Source organism: Furipterus horrens, unplaced genomic scaffold, assembly GCF_987537825.1.
Source record: "Furipterus horrens unplaced genomic scaffold, mFurHor1.1.pri manual_scaffold_7, whole genome shotgun sequence".
In the NCBI taxonomy this organism is placed as follows: Eukaryota; Metazoa; Chordata; class Mammalia; order Chiroptera; family Furipteridae; genus Furipterus; species Furipterus horrens.
The window spans coordinates 134,001,417-134,024,005 of record NW_028327177.1 but is presented as its reverse complement, the minus strand read 5'-3'; the positions used below and the strand labels follow the sequence as shown (position 1 = coordinate 134,024,005).

General features: G+C 51.2%; 1 protein-coding gene across 1 annotated transcript in view; it reads right to left on the bottom strand.

The window, feature by feature from the left end:
* XYLB (xylulokinase) overlaps positions 1–19,745 on the bottom strand; it is a 37,909-nt gene extending 18,164 nt beyond the window's left edge. Inside the window, exons 1-12 of the mRNA XM_090284517.1 lie at positions 19,625–19,745; positions 18,234–18,316; positions 14,836–14,905; positions 13,002–13,082; positions 10,892–10,978; positions 10,229–10,357; positions 9,409–9,474; positions 8,052–8,124; positions 5,927–6,045; positions 2,831–2,912; positions 1,243–1,283; positions 574–689 (exon numbers count right to left, since the gene is read on the bottom strand). Of these exons, the coding sequence (XP_090140643.1) occupies positions 574–689; positions 1,243–1,283; positions 2,831–2,912; positions 5,927–6,045; positions 8,052–8,124; positions 9,409–9,474; positions 10,229–10,357; positions 10,892–10,978; positions 13,002–13,082; positions 14,836–14,905; positions 18,234–18,316; positions 19,625–19,681 (1,004 nt within the window). The 5' untranslated portion in view covers positions 19,682–19,745. The remainder of the gene's footprint in view (positions 1–573; positions 690–1,242; positions 1,284–2,830; positions 2,913–5,926; positions 6,046–8,051; positions 8,125–9,408; positions 9,475–10,228; positions 10,358–10,891; positions 10,979–13,001; positions 13,083–14,835; positions 14,906–18,233; positions 18,317–19,624) is intronic.
* Positions 19,746–22,589: the final 2,844 nt, after the last annotated feature.

Sequence of the window (22,589 nt, the reverse complement as noted above, 5' to 3'; positions counted from 1 at the left end):
GCTGTTTACAGAGGAGGCTGCCACAGAGGAGCCCAGAGAGGGACAGGGAGCTTGGGTTTCCGCAGACTGTATGACCAGGGCAACATGTAGGGAGGTGCCAGCTAGATTTACTAGACCTACATATTCTCCAGCGGTTCCTGGGGCTGAGAGGTTCAGAAATCTCCTTTAGGAGCTTCCAGCAAGTCTCCAAGGGCCTCTGATCACAGGGTGCAGAGCACACGCACCCTTTATAGAAGAACTGTCAGGAAGCACGATGTCCTTACTACTGTTTGTTGATGTACCATGTGCCAAACATGTCCTAACAGTACAAAGTAAATGCTCTTATTCTTATTTTATGAGCAACATGCTATAGCATCTGCCCCAGTCCGCACAGGATGTGGGTTGGGACTGGAACCTGGGTTTGGGGGACTCCAGGTCCTAGGTTCTTCCCCACCCAGCTATGCTGTCCGCAACACCCGATCAGTCCCAGGCGACTCACAAGAGCCTGCTCAGTGGGGTGCCTTCAGGTGCTCCAGATAGGGGGCAGACGGGGGGCAGACCTGCCTACACCTCCTTCCTCCCCACCCAACCTACCACAGAAGGGCCATGTAGTGCTGGGGGTCAACCGGGTTACAGAAGATGTGGCCTTCCAGGGCAGGCGTGGGCTCCTGGAGCCAGAGAAATAGGGTGTCGCTGGTGCCCAGGCTGACCTGGGGGGAGACGGGCAGAGGTGAGGCAGGTGCCCTGACTCCTTCACGCCACTCCTCACACTGCAGACCTCAGATGAAATGCCACCTCCTCGGAGAAACCTCTTCTGACCCTCCCATACCAGGGGAGTCCAAGATCAGCTCCCCTGATTTGGCTGTCAGGGATCCTATGGACTGACTTTCCAGCACTTACCACAACCACGTTTAACTAAAGGTGTGGGTGAGGACTGGCCTGCCCCCCCGAGTGACATTCCCACTAAACCCAGGAGGGCATAGGTGATGTCTTCCTCATTCACCTAGGAGCTCACGGCCCTTGTCCCAATGTCTGAACCTTCTGCCACTGTGCCCAGCAAGACTGGTCACTGTGAAGGCAGGCAGAGGACTCAGCAAAGGCAAATGACCCTCTCGGAGAGAAAATGTGGGCAGGTCCTGGGGCCTGGGTCTCCCTATCCCCTCCCTCAGCTGCCTTTTGGGGCCAGCAGACCCTGATAGGCAGCAAGGATGCCCCTGGGGCAGAAAGAGCACGTTCCACTGTGGGTGTGAGAGGTTACCTTACCGCAATGTCACCTTCCTCCAGCCTCATGCCTGCCAGCGACGCTGAGAACGGCAGGGGAGACGCTGGTTAGCAACATGGAAGCCACAGAACAAACAATAATCACCCACCCACCCCCTGCAGATGGGAGCACATCCTCCACCTCCCACCTGAATCCACATGCTAAGGTAGAGGCAGGAACAGGGTGAGCTGAGGGCTCAGGAGGTGCCAAAAGGAGGTCCCAGCAGTCAGAGGATAGAAGCTCTATGGTCAGGGACTTTGATTTGGGATGGGACCCCTTCCCAAAAACAGTCCAAACTCCCCACTCACTGTCAGGTGCTCCCGGGAGTGCAGAGAATGAGGGAGCCAGGTCAAGACCCCAGGACACACGAGGCAGAGAGAAACAAAGGTGCGGCAGGAGTGAGGGACCTTCCCCTGCCCCAGCGGTATGGAAAGGGGCCAGGTTATGCGGCCTCTTTATCTGCCTTGTTTACTGATAACTGAAAGGCTTATCATGTAGTAGGTGCTCACTAAACTAAACGTCGGGAGAATGAATGAATGAAAAGAGAAATGTGGGAACTGGTGAGGTGCGTCAGAGCCCTGGGTCCAGGAACCCCTTCTGACTCCATCATAGGGTGATGGTAAAATAAATGCTGGCACAACTGAACCCCAGACAACCATGAAAACGTTGGACGAAAAAATTGTCCATGTTGGCTGGACATAAAAAGAAGGTTGGAAGGATAGTCATCACAATTTTAGCTGTGGTTATCTCTGGGTTATGAACTACTTTTATTGTCAGTATTGAAAATTTTTTTTCTGCAATGAAGAGGTACCCCTGTGAATAAAAAAAAAAAAAAAAGAGCATGAGCCTTTGTTAGTCTGTTTGTTATTGTTATGGTTATTTTAATGAAGGTGCAAATAATATATTATTTAAAGCAGCAGCAAACTGAAGATCAGACTCAGGGAGGGACTGTCTGAGGGTTACCTGCCTGGTAGCTTCAGCAGTCAGCCTGCAACCGAAGTCCAAGAAAAAAAACCAAAAGCTGCTTCATTTTCATGGCCACTCAAATACGCCCAGAATCCCACATGTCCTGACATTTAATAATGGTTAAAAAGCAGGCCCATTATTCCCCCTGATGTTCTTTGAGTTGTTAGAGTAGGTGTAAGAACTAATACATGTTCTTAATGAGACACAATGCTGTTATTTTCATTTTGAAAGGAAAACACAGTGAATGGAAGAGGACTCAGTCCTACCTACAGATCAAATGATGGCATAGGGACTCAAAACCATGTCCTAGAGGAAGGGTTAGAGGAATTGAGATGTTTAGCGTGGGACAGAAATGGCAGGTCAAGGAGGGGTACATAGGACTGCTTTCCTTACGCTGATCAGTTTCCTCCTGGGGTAGGGAGGCCGACTTGAGTGGCTTCTGAGGACAGGCAGGGCCAATGTAGGGCAGGCACAAGGAATCAGATTTCAAGAGTGAAGCCCACAGTCCAGAAGGAAGGGTCCCACCACAGAAGGGCTTCACCCAGAGGCCAGGCTGGCTTTCTCAAGTGTCCGGTATGGACCGAGTCAGACTACCCGGACAGCGAAATCCCTGCAGGAACTCACCTGGGTTGTCCCCAGTGAAGGCCACCACTTTGCATCCTGGAGAAAATCCATAGCGCTGGACGTAATAGGAAGAAACGTCTCCCTGAGGAGGAAAAGACAGCCCACTGATGAGGCCAGTCCTGCTGCCCAGCACAGCTCTCTACCCCTCAGGCCACAGGACAGTTACAGGCTCTGGGTCCCGGAACCTGGAGTCACACCGCTCCCTGCGGCAAACCAGGGATGCCCCTCCCGTTCACTGAAGGTCAGAGGAGCTCAGGACACGTTTGGAACCAAAGCACATGTTCATGTGCGGTCTTCGAAGACCAACTTGATTTGGAGATGCAAGGCCGCCGAAGCAAACCAATCCCCTACTTGTACTTGCCACATGAGCTCCAAATTCTGGACACAGCATTAAAGATAAATAAATAACTGGAGGACACCAGTAAGCAAACTCAAGGGAGTAGATAAACCCTTACACACACCCTCTATCAGCCTAGCAACCGGATTAAAAATAACCTGACATACAAATGCAGAGGTCAACATTCTAAAGAAAATGAACCCAAAAAGGCACTGTGGGGGAGGGGACTCCTCCAGGAACCATGGCCCTCAGGCCCCTCCATGAGCTGCTGTGGGACTAGAGAGCAGGGACCCCCCCTAGACAGATGTAGAGTCTTTAGAAAGCATAGTTATTTTTTTTAAAGTACAAAAACCCTATTTTTTCCCTTTCTCTGACTTTATCTTAGTTCTCAAAGTTTAAAATAAATGATAAGATTTCCTGGTGTTTGGGAAGAAAAATTTGCTTCCTCCAGCAAAATTTCGAATAAGCTATCTCTTAGGAGACACACAGGTCTCGGCCTCGGGTGCCTCAGAAAACAGCCTGAGTTGGGGCTTGTGGGCAGGTGGCTTCTTTGGAGCAGTGATCCCAGGACACAAGAGAGGAACCGGAGGAGTAAAACAGGGAAGGAGGGAAAGCCCATCCTGCAGCGCAAGGTCGAGCTGGTCAGCGCTGTCCGCAACCGGGCTCACCCACGGGGCAACGTCCGAGGTGCTGTGGGAAGCGGACCTGGGGTTGTCCACCTGGAGATGGGACAGAGGAGCAGCTCCCCAGAGATTCCCTCTGGTGAGGGTCACTCCCTGCGCCTCCAGGCTTGCAGAGCACACACGTGCAGTCGCAGAAGCCCTGGAGCATGAGCTGAGTGCGGGGAACGGGATGCAGCCTGGGCAGGCTGCTGCCAGGGAGTGATGGCAGGTGACAAAGGCTGGCTGGAGGATGCAAGGTGGGGCCTGAGGAGTGTCTGATACAGCTGGTCACCAAGTATCTTCTTCCTGGATACTACCTTCCAAAAGATAGATGACAGAAATGGATGTTGCTGCTGTGGCCGGGTAGCTCAGCTGGTTAGAGCATCATCCCCAATAGGCCAAGGTTGCGAGTTTGATTCCCAGTCAGGGCACATACAAGCAGCAACCAATAAATGAGTAAATAAATAAATGGAACAACAAATCAATGTTTTATTTTCCTCTCCCTTCTCTCTCTAAAATCAATCAATAAAAAATTTTTTTAATGGATTCTGCATACAGGGACATTAAGAATAGTATAGGAAATGGAGAAGTCGAAGAACTGATGTGCATGACACATGGACATGAACTAAGGGGGTGTGGAACGCTAGAGGGAAGGGGATACCAGGCAGAGGGGGGCAAAGGGAAAAACTTGGGACAACTGTAATAGCATAATCAATAAAATATACTTAAAAAAATGGGATTTGCTTGTTTTCCCCATCACCATCGCGTGGGGCATATGTTACAACTGAAAGTCCAGAACCATTTCAGAATCAGTCCTTTCCCGGCTCCAAGCTGCTAGTCTCTGCACAGGCGAGGCAGACAGGGCCTGCCGCCCCAGACAAGACATCGCTCTCCAACTCACATGGAAAACTAAGCCATGTACGGAACACCAGCCCCAGTGGCTGGTCTGCGCTCTGTCCACCCTTCCCCTGCCTTTCTGCCAGGGAGCACTGCGCCTGGGTCCTAAACTGTCTGCTTCTGGGGGCCAGGACGCCCTTCCTTGGGCTCTGTGTGTTGGCCTCCAGAGCCCTCTGGATGGCAAGGGGGTGGCTTTGTGGTTCTGCTCATGGTGGCAAAGGCTGGCTCTAGCTTGTCAGTGTTGATCTGAGACAAGTGCTTCTGTGGCTGGGACTCCCAAGGGGGAGTGCTCGTGACAGCCGAGGTCCCCTCGCAGCCCACTTCTCCCAGCTCCACGCCTCGCGCCAGGCCTGGGGACCCTCCTCCGTCGTCACTGTCCCACCTGGGCTTTCTGGCTGTCCTGACTGTGTGGCCTGGGCTCCTCACCAAAGGGCCCTGGGGACACGGCCCAAGTCTCTCTCAACTCCACTGTCCCCTCAGAACAGTCACAAACTGAGCCAGCCAACTAGGTAGGTGACACCAGGGCGTTCATGGCCACGTCTATTCTGAACGGGGCGTCACACTAATGCTGAAATGTTTTACTATTACGGTGGGACCAGGCACTATCCTTAAGCACTTTAAATGTGTCAACTCACTTATTGGACACAACAGCCCAATAAGATAGAAAGTATTACTCTAATTGTTCCAGGGACAATGGAAATGATGACGACACTGAGGCACAGAATAATGCCTGAGTCGCTCAGTGGTAGAGCCAGGAGTCCGTCCCAGGCCGTGTGGCACCGGGGCCTGTGCTGTGCCTGGCTCGCTGGTACTTCTGTTTTCTCCAGGCTGCCCGCCGCAAGCTTCGGTGGTGGTCCCTAACCCCAGAGTTGCAACATTCTGTGCTTTTTTTTCCCTGGGGTGTGCAATCACCCAAAACTTTGCCTTCATTTTTTTCCTATTCCAACAGATCTCTAGTGGAATTTTCCAAATCTCCCTCCACCTCTGCCGTCAGAAGGCAGTGATCTGTACGTGCACCGGAGTACCTACTAAGTGCAAGGCACTGACGCAGACATGTTACTTTACCTATCTTATACTAGACTGAAAATGCCACGTATAAAAGAGTGTGAGTGTGTGTGTGTGTGTGTGTGTGTGTGCTGCACTGTTTCTCCCGTAGCTGCCAGCTCTTAAAGAGGCCGCATCACTGGAAAGAGGACCTACCACAACAGAACATGACGGTACCGGGGGGCCGAGCTTCTCCTCTAAGTGAGGTGCACAGGCAGCAAGGCAAGCCTGGGACCAGACTTTGTCCTGGATGTGCAACAAATTCATTCCAGAGCCTAAGGAAGGAAGGAAATAAGAATTAGAAACATCTTGCAAAAATGCGCAAGCCTGGCACAGCAGCTCATTCTGTCCCCGCAAACGTGAGCCAATGGAATGTGTACCATGTGCCTGGGTCCCGCTGGAACCACAGAGCCAGCATGGCCGTGGGAAACACGTGGCCCCACCCCTTCCTCCGAGTATTTCCTCACCAGCTGGAACGCCACCGCTAGCCTGCATGGCTACTGCTCTGAGACCTGACGGGGGGACAGGAACTACCAGCAGTATGTTGACAAGGAACCGCTCTTTATGTCCCCTGCCGGTCAAGGTGTCTACTCCGGGGCAGCCTGCTGCTATGTGGGCCAGCCCGCGGGGACTTCGCAATCACACCTAGCTTCAAGGAGCACTCTCAGGCTCCGCCAGCCGTCCTCCTGCTTGTCACTAAGATCAGCTCACTAAGTCTTGCCGCAAGCCATCTGTTCTCCCAGCGCTTTCCTCGGGACAGGACGGGGAAGGGGACGGAACCCAGAGAACAGGTGGAGGGAGGCAGACGGGGGCCTGGGTCAGCGATGGAGTCATGTGCCCATGTGAGGAGGTCAGACGGCTGGAAAATTAGGAGGTGGCTCCTCAGGTGAGCGGCGTGGAGGACCCAGAGGAGGTTGAAGGCTGTGACCCTCTGGCATGCCTGCTGGAGCAGTGGTGTGACCTTCCCCAGCAGCACGTAACAGCCCCATGGAGCGGGGGAGAGCACAGGTGGACACTCAGGCCAGTCCAGCTTTGGGTTCTGCTGCTCTGAGTTCCATGCAATTAGCTGCAGGAACCTTCTCTCCGCCGGGCTGCGAGTGAAGCTTGGTGACCACTCCTCAGTCACCTCACTTTATGTCCCTGATAACTTCAGGTAGCCCTGGCTGGTGTGGCTCCGTGGAATGAGCACTGGCCTGCGAGCCAAAAGATCACTGGTTCAACTCCCAGTCACGGCACATGCCTGGGTTGTGGGCCAGGTTCCCAGTTGGGGACGCAAGAGAGGTAACTGATTGTTTCTCTTGCACATCGATGTTTCTCCCTCTTTCTCCCTCCTTTACCCTCTCTCTAGAAAAATAAATAAAATCTTAAAAAAAAAAAACAAAAACAAAACTTCAGGTAAATTCTAGGAGGCTCAGAGTATTCACTCTTTCTGAAGCCACTTTCCGGGTCTGGGGTCTTGTGCTACATTCTCCCCGCTGCGTCTGGTCACTCCGTTTAATCTAGGCTCACCCAAGAGTTCCTCTGATACCTCCTCCCAGCTTTGCTTCCTCACTGGCACCATTTCCTTTTACTTTTGTCCAGTGTTGATTCCTGAAACTCGCAACTCTCATGAGTTCCCCAAATGTGAACAAAAACTTCAATAAATAACTCCTGTGGGCACCAGCTTCCAAGATGGCCCCTGCTCGCCCAGGAGTCCAGGTGTGCACACCTGTGAGGTCCCCGCCTCCCCGTCCCTGGGTAGGTCTGTAGAACCCCTCGGCTGGGGGAGAAGTGATGGTGTGTCACTTCCTAAGATTAGTGTGTGGACGCTGCAGCTTCTGCTGGGCTGCCCTCTCCCTCTCCCACCCCGTGCTGGGGGAATCCGGCTGTGTTGTCATGAACTGCCCCACGGGAGCCACACAGGGGGGGAAACGGAGACCTCTGGCCAACAGTCATGTGTGTGACCCTGGATCCTCCAGCCGCAGACAAGCCTTTCAATGACCACAGCTCTGGTCGCCAGCTGGATGGCCCCCCCTCACAAGAGATCCTGAGCCAGAACCACCCAGCTAAGCTGCTCCCAGATTCCTGACCTTCAGAAGCTCTGTGGGATAAGAAACATTGGCGATTCTCAGCTGCTAAGAGCTGTGGTCATCTGTTACACAGCAGAAGATAACTAATGCCCTCCCTCCTCGGCAAAGGATAATAGAGCTGAAAGACTGGCACCCACCCAGGAGGCCGAGTTCACACTGCTGCACGCCCACGGCACAAGCACAGGCCCACGCCCAGGACTCGGAAGGCTTACCGTCACTGTAGTCAATGGAGCAGTAAGACCCAAGGAACAGGGAAGCGGCAAAACTACTAACCAAGGAAATTCTCTGTAAGAGAAGGAAACAGTGGGATACGACTCACTTCCATTTATCCTAAGCAACTGAATACTTCATACACACACACACACACACACACACACACACACACACAGGAAAAGAGGTTTAAACTGGGAGGAATGTGGAAACTGTGAGCATTAATGGCAGTGGCATCTCACTCTGCAGATCATAAAACTGTCAAGTTCAACAGAGACAAGGAGCCACAGGCCCTATGAAAAAGCCACGCTTAGGGCACCCAGAACCCAGGGAGTGTGGCGCCCTTCCTCCACTTCTGAGGTCTTCATTCCTGGTCCCAAGGGAAGCGGGAGGTGTGGCCACAGGACTCAGAACCAACAAAGGCGCTGGGGGTGGGGGGGTGGCGTTTCAGAGTCAGTATCCATGAAAGCTGGCCCCTCGGAAGCCGAAGACCCCAGACATGAGCTGGAGGAACTGATAACAGATTTCAAATGTCAGTCCAAGGGTCTGTGCTTCCACACAGGAATCATGAGCCCTTGGACCAGGGCAGAGAAAGATGGCACCTCCTGTCCCCATCAGGACACCTTCATCCTTTGTTTCACATGGAATTTGGAGAGGGTTTTTTTTACCCCCACCCCCAACCTACATGGCTAATGCTACAAAGTAATCTTGAGTCATTAAATAATAAATGGGTATTAACTTCCAAGATTAAAAAGGCCCTTTGGTTTAACACGAGCTGATCCTTGTCTAATTACTCAGCGATGGAAAATCACTACCAAGGGTGTCAGGCGCCTTCTCAGGTGGCATTAAGTGCTAACTTTCAGCAGCTGTGGATCAAGAGTAAATCTGGGTTTCCTGGGATGCAGCCTCAGGTTAAAGGGCCACAGGTGGGGACATCAGTCCAGCTTTATAAATTTCCTTAGAAAACAGTGACCCCGAAGCCAATCAAGAGCCTGGTAGCCACACTGCACTGACCATTCAGGAAACTGAGTGGACAGAGCCTAAAGGGCACCCAGATCTCTCACTCGGCTGGTCCCAGGGAGACACCCATCCTGCGGCTCCCACCCTGACCCTGACCTCCACCCCTTGTGAACAGGAGAGCCCCTGACTTCCCTTTCCCACGATTCCACTCTTTCCCTCCTCTTTGGAAACAAGCAAATTGTTTCCAAATGAGAAAAAAAGCAAATGGACAACGTCTTTTTCAATGTCTGCTAATCAATGGTTTCTCACCAACGCACACGAGGTATATTTCTGTTGAAGGTAATTATTATAAAAGGAATTCAACAGCGACTTTCAATCAAGTAGGAGCATTTAACTAACCTCCGTGTGTGAGTAGGCCTTGGGATTCTTCTGGTAAATCTTGGCAATTTGGTTTCCCGTAAATCTCTGGAAAAAGATGGCAAATTCTTAAAAACCCAAACCCTACATGGAATGATCAACTCCATAAAGTGAGGGTAGTGTAGCATGCTCTGAACATCAGTTCGTATAACAAAGGCCTTAACGAGGCCTCGGAAAGGCTGGCTGTCTCTGGCCACCCTCCGTGAACAAGCCTTGCCTGGGGATTTACACACAGCCCAGGGACTGCTCTGACCGCAGGCACCTGTGCAGGGGACTCAGGTGTCTTCCCCACCCACATCCTTCTTACTTCAGGTGGCCCAAGTAGGGCTGGCCCTATCCCCAAACGCCTTTACTCCAGTGAGGGCCACATGACCCAATCCGGCACTGGCTGGGTGCCAGCCACCTGTGCAGTGGGCTGGGACCCTGGCTGCGAGCAGGAAAAGGGCACTTTCTTTTTTTTTTACTCTGCCAGGCACTATACTGTGTCTTCTATACACTGATTTCTTTCAGCTTCAAAACTACCCAAAATGTAAGTGCTCCTTTTCCCCTCAGGTTAGAGAGGCTGAAATGGGGTCCCGTCACCAGCTCGGCTCAATGTGAGGAGCACAGCCATGTTCATACCTTGGTTCTGACCTGGGGACACGCACACAGAGGCCGGACAGCCTGGGTCAGTACCAGGGGCCATAGGGCCTGGGCCTGGCTCCTCTGAGGCGACACCCACCCAGAGAAAAGGCACCCAGAGCCAACAACCAGACCTTCGTCCCAGGACCATACCCAGTCCCAGCCCATGGGTCCTGCCCACCTCGTAGGCGCGGGACCCGGTGAGGCGGCTGAGAGCCTGGGCCCCGCCCACGGCGGCCTCCAGCCTGCGGCACTGGGCTGTGGTACTGGAGTCCATCCACACCGGGCAGTCGCTGATGGAGAAACAGGCCTGGAAAGAAGGGGCTCCGCTTGCTGATTCCGGGACAGGCGGTCACACTGCCCATCACAGCAGGTGTGGGCACCTCTCCCCTGGAGGTGACCTTGGAAGACCCATGGGCAAGCCCTTCACGCCCGCTGGGGTCTCTCCCAGGAAGCCCGAGGTTGAAGGTTCTGGCGAGGACGCCTGAGCACTGCAGGAGACACTAGAGGTGGGTAAGAGAGGACTCGTGCAGCTTGGCAGGGGCATTTGACGCCGGAAAGAAGAGGAAAAGCCAGAGCTGGCCTTCCAGCAGCAGGAGGGGGCACCCTGCCCCAAGGGGAGATTCCAAAGGGGGACTGGGCCAGAGTCAAGCAGGGCACAGAGGGCTGTTAGCACCTGACCCTTTGTCCAGACACCAGGTGTGCCCACCATAGGGGGACAGGGCCAGCCAGGCTCACAGGACCAACTTCCTATGCCCTGACAATGCACAAAAAGCCCCAGACTCCAGGGCCTTTCTTCTCCCTCTGCAGAGGTTTCCCTGCCTCCCCCGTGCGGGCCACTTACCTGCAGCTGCTCATGTAACAGGAGGTCTGGCGACAGGCTTGTCAACGCCCGACTGGCCCCAGCTTTCCAGTATATACTTCCATGTTGCTGTCCAGGGAAACCCAAGTACATGTCTATTAGGCCACACACCGGTGTCACAGCCTTCCGGAGACACAGAAGGACTCCAGACCATACACCAAAGCCTCCCCTGCCCTTCTCAGTCACAGAGCTTATCCTCTTCACGAGACGTGGTTTTCACAGCTATAAAACGGGGAGGAACTCTGCCCTGCCCACCTCACCATTTGTAGGAAGGCTCCAAGAAGGACTGACCGGTCTAGAGTCTGGTGCCTTTGTAAAATTGCATTTAACACATGGCTCATAATATTACCTGAAAGTCACTCATTCATTCACTTGCCCTTCCATTCATTCAACAAACATTTATCAAGCCAGGCATGGGAGTGATGAGTATAGTAGCATTCCTATTCTGCAGGACACTGGAGTTGAGTCAGGGAAAAGACACAAATGTGCAATTACAAAACCCTGGAGCTGCAGCGACAGGGCTGTGGGAACAGAAAGGAGGGGCATCTCACCAGCTGGAGTACAGATGGGTAGAAGGAGACGTGATTATTAGGAAGGGATCCCAGAGGTGAGTGTGTGCACACTCCAGGCAGAGCGTGACCACAGGTGAGAGAGAAACCCTGGCAGGCGTAGGGAAGGGTGGCATTCTAAGCAGTGGGCTAAAGCTGGGGCAGGAGGGGGAGGTGGCAGCACCAGGGCCTTAATGTCTGGGCTTAGAGAATTGGGGTTTACCCGGGAGGCAGCAGGAACTCTGATCAGGAGACTGTGGCCAGGGCTGAAGGTAATGAGTGGGCCTGTGGGAGCCTCAGAGAAGATGGACTGGACGAGGATGAAGGCACCAGGCCTGGGCAACAGAAGCAGAGTTGGAGAAGCGGTGGTAGATGCAAGAACCATGTACAAACCCACGTGGGGACCCTGTGTGTGGCACTGGGTGGGTAGGGGAACTCCCTGAGAAAGGGAACCCGAGGAGGAAGAGGTCTGGGGGTGGATGGGTGCTCAGCCTGGGACATGCTAAGTCTGGGGTGTTCACAGGACACCCGGCCATGGGGATGAAGGGGATGCTAGGAGGGAGAGGCAGGGTGTCTAGGCCTGAGTTCACATGAGAGGCAGACAAGATCACCCAGGGAATCTGTTTAGTTCAACAAGGACAGAAGCAATAAATTCCTGTTAGGTCAGGGGGAAGAAGAGGCATCTTCAGAAGCATTAGTGAGCTCTCCCTAACGAGGGCTGACCCGGCACGGAGCTAAGTGATTCTGAGGATGAAACTGGATTTGGATCCTGATTTCCCCTCCTAGCAGCTATGTGACCTTGGACAAGTGACATCACCTCTCTGTGCCTTGTAGTCTTCGTGCAAATGGCAATGATAATTAAAAACAGTAGCCAAAACTTAAGAATTGTACATAGCAAATATTGTTCAATTTTATGTATTTAACACTCACACTGAGCCTATGGCCGATGAGGGTAAGGAGGCAACAGAGCTGGACTGAGGTCACCCAGGCCACTGCTGGGAACGGCAGACCTGGGGGTCAAACCTAGGCAGCGTGCCCAGAACCCCATGTCAACCACCCATAGAAATGGCATGAGGACTCAGATAACTTACACAAAAGGCTCAGCACAGTGCCCGGCCGACACTAAGTGCTCAGTGTTCATTGTTATTATTACTAACGTCTCTGCTCATAAAACTGCTATCGTGATTAGTGTCATTTCTGACGTTGCTTTACTTCCAGGAAATAGAAAAATCAATTTTAGTGCCTCGGTTATAACAAATTCACATCAAATGCTCCCTCCACCCCTCCATCCAGTTCGTCCTCACCCGCTGCCCCATTTTGTGCGGCGCTGAGTGGTAAGAACTGTCTCAGATCCTTCTGCACGGAGCCTAACCGTACACCCTCCGAGGCAGAACAGCTTATGGGGATGTTTACTAACAACAAAGTGTGTGCAGTGCGTCTCAAGAACGAGCATCTTCCCTCTCGTGGGGCCGGCACCTCGACACCAGCTTCGCTGTCCAGGACAGCGGCCCTCGTGCGGTCCCAGCCGCCTGCTGCAGACAAACCTGGCCCGCTCCGGACAAGGCGAGGACTCGAGAGAAGTCGAAGCCCGAAGCCTTCATCTTCTCCAAGATGATATCCAAAGCCTGAGCAGAAAAACAGAATCCACCATGACAATCCTGAACCAAAAGCCAGGCGACCACACAAGCCCCAACACTGAAATGGAAGCGCTTGTCACTGCAGCGGAGGTGACGAAGGAGGAACAGATACATTAATTAAACAAGGGGCATCAATCGAACAAAAACGGTGAACAATACTAAAAATATTTTAAATAAATGAAAGCGCAAAGCACTAATGCTTAAATTCTGCTTCTCCCATCTGTGACTTGTACGCACTCAGGAAGGGAGAAAACAAAGTGGCTCCGATTTTGGTTTCTTTCATTTGCGTTTTCAACCTACCCTATTAGTGATGTGACTTCACTGCAATGGGGAAGTGAAGGGCAACGTAGAGGACTTCCACCAGAATGGGGCTCCAAGCCCACAACCCCGTGTCCAGGAGTACAAGGTTGGAGAGGGAGTAGGCAGAGCTGGTGGCCATTTGTCTCAACCCCTCCACCGTCCACCACCCACCATCCGGCTAGAATCTTCTTTCTAGCAAGACCCCATTATGGGGGAGGGGGGAGCAAGGGTGGGGGGCAGTACCCAGCAGAGCTCAGTATTTCCCCTAGGATTTCACAGCAGAAATTTGAGTCCCCAGACTGGGATTTCCTTGTGGGCAGAGACGCCACCTGAGCTTCTGGCTGACCTGCCATCCCCACCCTGCGCAAGGGGACTCCTTTCATAGTCCTGGCTGGGGCTCTGCCCTCTAACCCTGCTTGCCAAACCTCATGCAGGGAGTGTGGTACAGCTGGGGCAGGGGCTGGCAAAACTAGAACAGGTCCAGTTCTGGGGACTGCTCAGAATGATTACAGAAACCACCCTGGCCCCAACCCCAAGCCTGGCTCCCGACCCATGGCTCACCACCCCCCCCCAAGTTTAGGTCTTGGCATCATCACTGGGACCTTGAGACACCGACTCTTGCCTGTCATCCCCATCCCCACCACTGCTACCCTTCAGTCTGGCTCAGACCTCTGAAGTTCATTGCAGCTCGCCTGCCTGGTGGAAATTCATCCTTTACCCCAGTCCTCCAGGATGAGTCAGGGTCAGGCAGATAAAAAAGAAATCATACTAGTTATCTCAACAGAAAGAATTCACTACAAGAAGTTAGTTAAACAGGTACTGGGAGACGGAGAAAGTGTCTGACAGACACATTAGGTTCTGCCTTTGCCTGGCCTCCAGTGTCAGGGCCTTGGGTTCCCTGTGGCCTATCAGGCAGCCCCCAGCCCTATCATGCCTGCCTGTGGAGTCCACACCCCCCGTCCTGTGGCCCCACGGGTCACCTGGATCTAGCAACAGAGAGCTTCCTGTCTCATTGGTCTTGAGTGGGCAGGACTACTTGGGATCAATCTGAACCCGATGGGGCTGGTCATGTGCCACCGTTCAGAGGGCCCCTACCCTGGGAGATGAGGGGTCCAGGGACTGAGCACTAAGAACCCAAGGCTGTGTTTGGATCTCAGGGTATAAGGGTGATTGCAGAGTGTTTGGGAACAGTCTGTTCTGTGGCATTTTAAAGATGGAGACTGACTGGACTTTCTAGCTTCTATGGCCCCAGAACCTGGAAGCCGCTTGTGAGCTCTCTCAGCTCAGGAGGACTGACACCAGCTGAGGCTGAGCATGGCCCAAGGAACCACATGGACTCTGTGTCCCCATGAGCACTGGGTCCCAACAGATGCTCTCATGAGCTAGGTCTGCTGGCAAGACAGGCCTTGGACAGGAGAGGGACAGGAACCCTGGTGCTTACCTGGATCCACATCAGGACTGGAGAAGTCACTGTCAGACCATCCTGGTGAACGTGAACTCCGCCCTGAGTTCTACAAAGGGAACAAGAGAGAATGAAGGACAGAGCTCAGGCAGGGGCCCAGCGGTGGCAGATCCTGGATACCTCCAATGGAAGCAGAAGCGACCCCCTCCCCCACCCTGAAGGGGGAGCCCTAGACTGAACAGGTACGAATGCTGAGTGATGGAAAGAGAAGGCACAGAAGTTGCCCAGAGTGGCCCAGAGGTGGCAATGCTCAGAAAGCACCGGCAAAAACCAGCCTTGGAAGGCAGGCACGGTGTCACTCGGTGCAATGGCCGAGAAGGAACTGGGATGGGGGTGACGGGGTTGGATAAGAAGGCCTCCCAAATCCACTGCATTTGGAGAGGTAGAGGTGTGGCTACAGGAGGTGCTGCATCTGTAAGAAAAGTTCTTGGCTCTCAGACCAAGTCCTTGGCTTACAAGCCATGGAAGATTCCTTGGAACCCTCTCCCTCCCCTCCTCACCCCTAGAAGACCCTCGGGCAAAACGATAAAATAGTTAGAAATAAGATTTAAAATAACTATGTGCACTGGGTTCTTTTTGCCTCGTTACTTCAAAAAGTAGTGGCTTGACATTACTTAGTCCACAATTCTATTGGTCAGTCACCGGGCTGGGCTTAGCTGGGTGGTTCTTCTGGTCTCAGCTAGGCTCACTCAAGCATCTGCGGTCATCTAAGTGTAACTAGAGGGCTCTGCTTCTGGGGGCTGAATTTGGCCTCTCTTAGCTGGGGATATGGGGCAGTTAGGCCACGTGTCTCATTCTCCAGCAGGGTCACCTGAGCTGGTTTGTTTGGCGGTGGTACAGGATTCCAAGAATGAGGGTAGAGGCACACCAAGCATCTTGAGGGTTAGGGTTAGAATTGGTACAATGTTACTTCCCCCATATTCTCCTGATTAAAATCAACGGGTTGGGAAACGACTCCATCTCTTGATGAAAGGAGCTGCAAAGTCCCATTGCAAAGAGCATGGGTACAGGGAGGCGTGGAGAATTACGGTCATTTTTGCAATATACTACAATGTGAAAAGTCCATATGTTAAATATATTTAAGACACACATGAAGTGCTCCAAGGAAGACTTGAACAAATGGAAAAATAGAGCATGTGCTTAGACAGGAAGACATGATCTCTTGTCAATTCCCTCTGAGTTAATTTCTAAATGTAATATTATCTCAATAAAAAAATTAACAATTTTGCATTCTGGAACATTAAATGCTAATTCTAAAATACATGGTAACAAAGAACAAGAAAGAGTGGTGATGAAGATTTTCCACCAAAGAATGAAGATTGTGTCTCCCTGAAAATAAAAAAAATTTTTAAAAAAAGGAGTGGTGATGGAAACTGAAAAAAAGAAAAAAAATAAAAGATCAGAGGGAACCAGCAAGTCCAGATATTAAATCCTATTACAAAGCTGGAATAATTAAAACCCTGTGTTACTGGCTCGTGAACAGATGTACCAACCAATGAAGCAAAAGAAAATGTCCAGAAATAGACCTAAATATGCCCAGAATTTAGCTTATGATGGAACCAGCGTCTCATATCAGTGAGGTAAAAGTAGACTTCTAAAAAAAAAATTCTGTTAAAACTGAAGTCATTTGGAAAAAATTAAATTTACATATAAATGTCCAGCTATGTACCTAACTAAATGCCAAGTATTTTTATATAAGAACTAGATGCAAACATAAGTGAATTCCTTTATAATCTTGAGTAGAAAAGTTTTTTTTTAAGTATGACTCAAAATCTAGAGCCAATAGAAACGAAGATGGCAACAATAGCAACAATCCACACACAAGTCAACACAAATAACAACCTGAGAAACATATTTGCAATTCATGTACCAACAGAGACAAATCCTCTAATATATGAAAAGCTCCTAGAAATTAATAAGAAATAGATAACCAAGCCAACAGAAAAATGGGCAAGGAACATGAAAAATAACTTCACAGAAAAATAAATTCAAGTAGCTCTTCAACATGTGAAAAGATGCTCAGCTTCGTTCACAGTAAGAGAAATGCAAGGTAAAGCTACATAGAGATATCACTTTCCACCTCTCCGACTGGCAAAGAACCAAAAACTCTTTTACAATCACACTGAATTGGCAGTGCTGTGGGAAACAAGACATTCTCATGTATTGCTGATGGGGTGTAAATCAATACAATCCCTACGGGAGGCCATTTGGCCACATCTTCCAAAATTACAAATCTATTTGCTCTTTGATCCAGCGATGCTGTTTCTGAAATTTTATCTTACAGATAAACTGGCACGTGTCTGTGATGGCATATGTAGGTCATTCACTACATCATTTTTCATTGCAAACAACCTAATATCCTTAAATAGGAGACGGTAAATCTACCCAGTGAAATATGATGCATCTCTAAAAAGAACACAGAACTTCTATGTACTGATATGGAAACATAGCCAAGTGGCTGAGAAATGAATAAAGCCAAGTACAGAATGGTATGTGCAGTGTGTGTAAGAAAGGAAGAAAATAAGAATATTCTTATCTGCTAATATTTCAATATGAAACACTGGAAGGACACACAAAAAACTAACTAAAGAAGTCCAGGAGGGCAGAAGCGAAGAAATGAGATCACAGAGGAATTAAGGCTTTTCACTGTAGGCCTTTTGTTCCTTTTGGATTATGTACCAAGTACATGCAATGCCCATTAAGACATTTTTTTATTAAAGTAGCCACTTTGGAAGAGAATTGGCAATTTCTTAAAAAGTGAAACATTCACCTTACCATACGACTTAGCCATTTCTGGGTATTGTATTTCCCAGAGAAATGAAAGCTTATATCAACACAAAGACTTCTATGTAAAGTTCACAGCCTCTCTATTTATAATGATAAAAATCTAGAAACAACCCAAATGCCTCTCTCATTAGTGGATGGATAAACTAATTGTGATCCATTTATATAATGGATACTACTGAGCAATAAAAAGATCAAACTACTGATACTTCTAACATGGATGAATCTCAAAATGACTATATTGAATTTTAAAAGTCATATTTTAAAAAGTATATAATTATGATTCCCTTTAAATTCTCAGCACCCAGCACAGTACCTGATTCAGTCTCAACTGGTACCCACTGTATATATGCACGCAGAATGCATTAATGCATGAATGTATGAATGAATGAATGGAACTGGGAAGGAATGGAGGAGAGAGCCTCCCAGGCATAGAAAAAAAAAGTGCTGAGAGTTCTACCAAGACCACCATTCTGATCACTCCTACAATCTGATGAGGCCAGAAGAGTGTGTTTATGAATGTAAAAGGTTGAGTGAAGACCCCCCAAACCAAGCCCTCCCCACATCCAGAAACATGTCCACTAAGTACATACCTAAATTCTGGAAGGTCCCTGTCAAAATTCACACTGTCTTCATAGAAGACATTCAGCTCTGCATCAACAGCAAGAACTTTTACCTGGAAGGCATTCGAAAAGATGGTGTACAGCATTTTCCTCAGCTTAGACACTGGTCCGGGGACAAACATCACCAGGTGAAGCCCAGCCCCCCTAGGAGTGAGCGGTTCAACCTGGAGACCTCCTGGAAGGCTGGGGTGCATCATCGTAACCATGGTAACACAGCCTCCTCTGGGCACATACCCAAAGACCGAGCATAATGAGGAAGCTGAGACTCAGTTGAAACACCCAGGTAGCTCAAAGAATCTCTGCCCATCAAACAGCCAAAAAGCCAAACCCTCCAGAGACAGATGTTCATAGATGACCTGGCTCCTGCACTGGCCCGGAGGCCTGTAAAAGCCCTAGAGGGGAAGGAATAGCAGGCTAAGGTTTGGAGCTGTCTCTGGAGGACCATGTCTGCAGGGACCTCAGGGACCAGGCAAGGTCCCTGGGCTGTTCCCATAGGCCATGGCCATGATCCAGAAACATACAGTGTCCCAGTGCAGCAGACCTCCAAACCCAAGGGTACAATTCCTTTCCTAGGCAGATGGGGAAACTGAGGTCTTGCAAGGCAACCTGACTTGTCCAGGGTCCCACAGGACTTCCTGGTCACGGGTTGGCCTGCAGCCCTGGCCCAACTGAGAGGAGGGGTTTGATTACAATTGTGTTGGTTTCCCAAGTTAAGGGGAAGCACTTTGGCACCCACACCCAGGGTCAAGGCAACTTTTGACTGCTCGCCTGTCTGCGGGGTCCTGGGAGCAGCCCAGCTGTCCTGTGGCCAGCAGCGCTGGGCACGCTGACCCGGGCGCGCTGGAGGCAAACAAGGGCGGAACAAAGTTCATGGGTATATTGTGCCCATTTCACTTGAAAAAAGTTTCACGCGGTGATATAGTTCCAGGTCACTGGTTATGCCTGAGTGTTCATCTACCCGTCTGTCTGTTCCCCCACCGTGCCGCAGCTACAGTAGCTGAGTTCCTTCGGGTTCCTGTCACTCGGTGGTTATGACAGCGCGCCAGCCCGCCGGGTCCCCACGCCCCTCTGGGTACTTCCCCGCCAAGTGCCCCCAGGATCCCGCCGCTGGGGGGAGGAGGTTGGAGGGGAACGTCGTTTCCGGGAGGGCTGGGGTACAGGCCGTGTCGCTGTTGCATCTTTCGAGAGGGCGGCACTGGCAAGGCATCGTCGGACAGGGGCACGGGGTCCCTGAGAAGTTCGAGAGGAAGGTGCGCCCGCGGCTTGGCCCGGGTGTCCCCACACCGGGTCCCCACCAGCCTGCCCAGCGACGCGGAGGAGACGGCCCCGCCCCGCCTGGGCGCGGGGGCCCGGGACTGTACCTGCTGCGTGCTGAAGTCCCAGCCCAGGCAGCAGCGGCGAGTGGAGGGCATGGCCATGGCTACGGAGGGTCCGGTGGCGCGCTCGCCCGTCCTTCCCGCGGCGTGACTGTCGCTGCGCTCTAACGCCGGAGACGCAGGGGCCCGCCCTTCGCCCCGCCCCGCTGGACTCCAGGACCGGAGTCACCAGCAGGCTTGTGCTCTGGCTCCGCCTGCCGGGCGACAGGGGCGCGGATGCGCGTCCGACAGGAGCTGGGGATTTCGATCCCGCGCAAGAGACAGGATCCCTCTGCGCAGCCCACTCCCTCCCAACACCCCATCCCCCGCCCCGTCCCTCCTCCACATCCAGCTTGAAACCAGCTTGTCCCTGCCTACCTCTCTGATGGCCTTGAGCTTGGAGATCTCCATGACCGTGTCTTGGATACTGGAATAACTGTCCACTCACGGTGGTGACTCGGGTCACAGGGAAATGTGCCCTGGGGTTGGGGAGCACTGGGCTCCAGCAGGCCCTGTCCTGCCCCAGCCAGTCTGAGTCCTTCCTCATGTGCCACATCCCACCTCTGTAATTAAAACCAGAACTCTGGGCGCCCCATATAGGGCTCGCTTGTTCCTGCCTTCACCTGGGGCTCATGGCCCGATCATGATGGAGGAATGAGGACCAAGGTTAGACCCACTCCCTATCTTCCTGGAGGTGAGGACAACTTCCCTTCCCCTCATTCCACCTGGCCATGTCCTTCTTGTCCCTAAGGCTCACTTCTCCCCGAAGTCAGGTGAGACACTCCTCCCGGGAGCTTCCCAGCCCGTCAGAGCCCCTGCTGCAATGGTCTGATTACCTTTCTCTCTTGCTGAACTGCCTGAGCCCAGGCCCTCCTCTGGGACCCAGGTCCCGAGATCAACAGCAGAGCTGGGCCCAGAGCCACTAAGTTTGACTTCAGAATCCACATTTAACCACCAAACAAGACAATTTGCTGGATAGCCTTGTGAGAAGGCCCGTGGCAATATACAACTGTCTCATGAAGGTCAAGGCTGCTGGCTCTTTCTCAAGTTCCCGCACAGGGAGGCCTTGTCTTGCTCAAGGTACCTTCTTCTTGGGCTGTAGCACCTCTGCCATTCTGGTGACTCATCTTTTCTTTTGATACAATGGTCCTTTCACTGTGGTCAACAGAGAAACCTGGAGGTCTGAAAGCCCATTTGCTTACATAAGGATGCTCCATATCCATGATCTGATCCGTTAGCAAGAAATGAAGACAAACACCTTAAATCCCAATGGTGTTGTCTTCCTTGTTGATGTCCTGAAAAGGGGCACTCAGGAGTAGAGGGAATCTGCGGAACCCTCGGTTTGGACACTTATGTGGACAGTCTCCAGCAAGGTTTCTTCCCTAATCCAGGCTCTGAGGAGGCAACACCCACCCACGGAAGAGGAGTCACGTGATCCTAGCTGCATACTAGGAAGACCTCTCCAGATGCTATGTGGTAATGGGGTAAAGGGGAAGAAAGGAAAATTGGTTCAAAGGTGGTTGCAGGAGGCCTGACCTGGAGCAGAGATGCTAAGACATATTTTTTTAATATGTTGATGCAGGAAATATCCAAACCTATAGAGAATTTTTATGAGTTCTGTTTGAACCAAACTAATGGTGCATGCCAGGGAGCCAGATCTCAAATGCTCTGCAAAATAACAGTTTTGCAACTTCTTTTATGCATTTGAAATTAAGGAAAGGATGCCAGGAAAATTGGAAAAAGCAAGGTGGGGATTGGGTTATAGGATAGTAAACAAGGTTGTGTTCTTGTGAAGGTTAGAAACCCCCTTCAAGGGGTATTAATTCTGGTATTTCAAATACCAATGGACAGGTCTGGCCTAAATCCTTTCACTAAATAAGTTATATGCCTGGAGTGTGACTCCCCACCATGACCTGCCCACTTAGGAAGTTATGATCAGACCCCCCTGTGAGCACCGCTTTTCTTTCACCCACAAATGTAACAAAGCTTCATTGAACATCCTTCTGTACATATGCTTTCACCTTTGAATACATCCTAGAAGGGGGTGATAACCTACAAATTAAAGTCCAACGTGAGAGGCAAGAGCATGTATTTGACATTAAAAAAGAAAAAAAGGAAAAGCTGTTCAGGAAACACTGATACAGGCAGGCACCAGAATCACCTATAGGGTTTATTAAAATGCAGACTTCAGGCCTCATTCCCAGAGTTCCTGATTCAGAATGTCTGGGTGGGGCTCTGTATTATAGTAAGCCACCAGCTATTTAAGTTTAACTTAATTTGAACAAAATTAAAAATTCAGTTTCTCAGTCCTATTGTCCACCCTTCAAGTGCTCAACAGCCACCTGTGACTAGTGGCTACCGACTGGGGCAGCACAGACGTACAACATCGCAAAGAAGCTCCTATTAAACTGGACTGGTCTAGTTGAAAGTGTTGAGGAGGCACCTGCTCTTGACCCTGAGGCCCAGGAATCTGTATTTATAACAGTGCCTCGGGCAAATATGTTAAGTGAGATCCACAGACCTGTGTTTGGGAGCCATGCATCCAAGCCCCACCCAGTTGGGCCTAAGTTACAGCTCCGGACCCCTTACTGGTATCCTCACTCACCCACTCGAGCTCCACCCCGACACACATACAGCAGCCAGTGACATGACCTCTAAGGAAGGCAAAGTTGACTCTGATGTCACCCTGCTTGAAACCTACCAGAGGCTCCTCACTGTCCTCAGGATAAAAACACAGGCCCTACAGAGCCCACCAGCATGGTCATGCTAGGGGGTAAAGGACAGGCACGGCACTGTCCCTGGTGCTAACGGGTGCTGGGCACAGAGCAGGGCAGACAGTATCTGGAATGAATGCTCCTGGCAGGGGCTCCGGGTGGTGGAGGGGGAGGTGCCCTTCCTGGGCTCTTTGCTGGGCAGGGCTGTGTCAGTCTGCACCCTGTAGGCCATGCTGTGTCAGGACTAAGCTGGGACC